Genomic DNA, 1,477 nt, shown 5'->3' on the forward strand with positions numbered 1-1,477 from the left:
ACAAGCGACGGCGGCCATGACGAAAAAGGATAACATGAAGCAGCGAGTGCCAAAGCAGGTGTATCCGGAAGCTTCTTTGTCGTAAATATACCCGATTACTCTTACGGAAAATATGTAAGAACCAACGGGACTGGCTATGGCAATGGTGTTGAAAATAGTACCCATGTGTCTTACACCAAATATTTCCGAAGTGATTGTGGGCATTAGTGACCATTGTGAGCCATAACAAATGCCAACCAAGATTGAACCCACATACAGATTTCCTGAAAAACCGGAGGCGATGATGATGTGGCCAGTAGTCATGGTTGCTAGAGTAACTGCAATCAACAATGGCCTTGCCCATCCTCTGGTGTGCAGGAAATAATCTGACAAATACCCGGCTCCAAAACGACCTAGAAAATTCCATATACTCCAAAGGGAAACAAAAGAAGTTATCTCTAGTGATGTGTAGCCGAGAGACTGTCCCAATTGGCTCATGTTGTTTATGGTGGCGAGACCGGAGCCCATTCCACAAACCATAGCTAGAAACAACAACCAGAAGTTGACAGTACGCATTGCTTGCAAGAGATTCATGTCCTCTTCTTCAAAAGGCAAAATATTGTAATCTGAAGTGACCTTCACTTCACTGTTGGCGGAAGTTGGCAGTTCTTCATAGTCTAATGGATTTTCTTCGGCTGAAATAATCTTGGAGGATGTTGTTCGGCAAGAGTTGTCCAGTAATGGATTGCTCTCAATTGAGGATGTTTCTTCGGTTTGTTTTATCGAGTCTTCACTCTCTGCTTTGATTGCAATCCCGAGGGGAGAGGCCAACAGAAGCAGAAGAAGTACAAGAGTAGAATAGCGTCCCCATGTCGAGAAGGTTATGATGTTTTCCATGATTATCATTAGCATGAGACAAGCGACAATGATCAGAGCAACAGCAGAGAAAGAATTCAGGTGGTTCTTGTCATTTCCTGTGTTTGATTCATGGACTCTCACCAATGGCATGAGCAAGAGGGAGACCAATGTCGGCAAAAGGGCAAGCACAAGAAGGAAAGTGCTTGGCTTGCCTTTGCATAGTGTGTCATAGACTTGAACGAGTATTGCCCCACTGAGACCAAGAAATCCCTGACCAAGAATCACATATCACTTGAATTTATCAATAGCAATGTGTGTTTGTGTGTGACTTTTTTTTTTTCTTTTTGGCGCTAAAGAAATGACTTCCCTTCCTCATTCACATATACTAGAAAGCAATGTGTATGTGTGTGTACATATGTGGCAGATCGTGGGACAAATATGTGTGTATACATGTTATATATATATATATATATATATATACATATATATAATACGTGTATATACATACATAGATACACACACATACATACAGATTAAACAAAATTATAACTTGCAATTAACAAAACTTATGGGCTATGGCAAATTTCATTCTTTGAATAGTCTAGCTTAGAATACTCTTATAGTGAGACGGAAAATTTCT

At 40.6% G+C, this 1,477-nt stretch overlaps 1 protein-coding gene across 1 annotated transcript; it reads right to left on the minus strand.

Moving 5' to 3' along the window:
* Positions 1–9: 9 nt before the first annotated feature.
* LOC112095165 (protein NUCLEAR FUSION DEFECTIVE 4-like) lies at positions 10–1,119 on the minus strand (the record flags this gene model as incomplete). Its single annotated transcript, XM_024176846.1, has 1 exon — positions 10–1,119. A coding segment is annotated over one exon (1,110 nt), but the record flags the coding sequence as incomplete, so codon positions are not given.
* Positions 1,120–1,477: the final 358 nt, after the last annotated feature.

The sequence above is a fragment of the Morus notabilis genome, unplaced genomic scaffold, assembly GCF_000414095.1.
Source record: "Morus notabilis unplaced genomic scaffold, ASM41409v2 C11416754, whole genome shotgun sequence".
Lineage (NCBI taxonomy): Eukaryota > Viridiplantae > Streptophyta > Magnoliopsida > Rosales > Moraceae > Morus > Morus notabilis.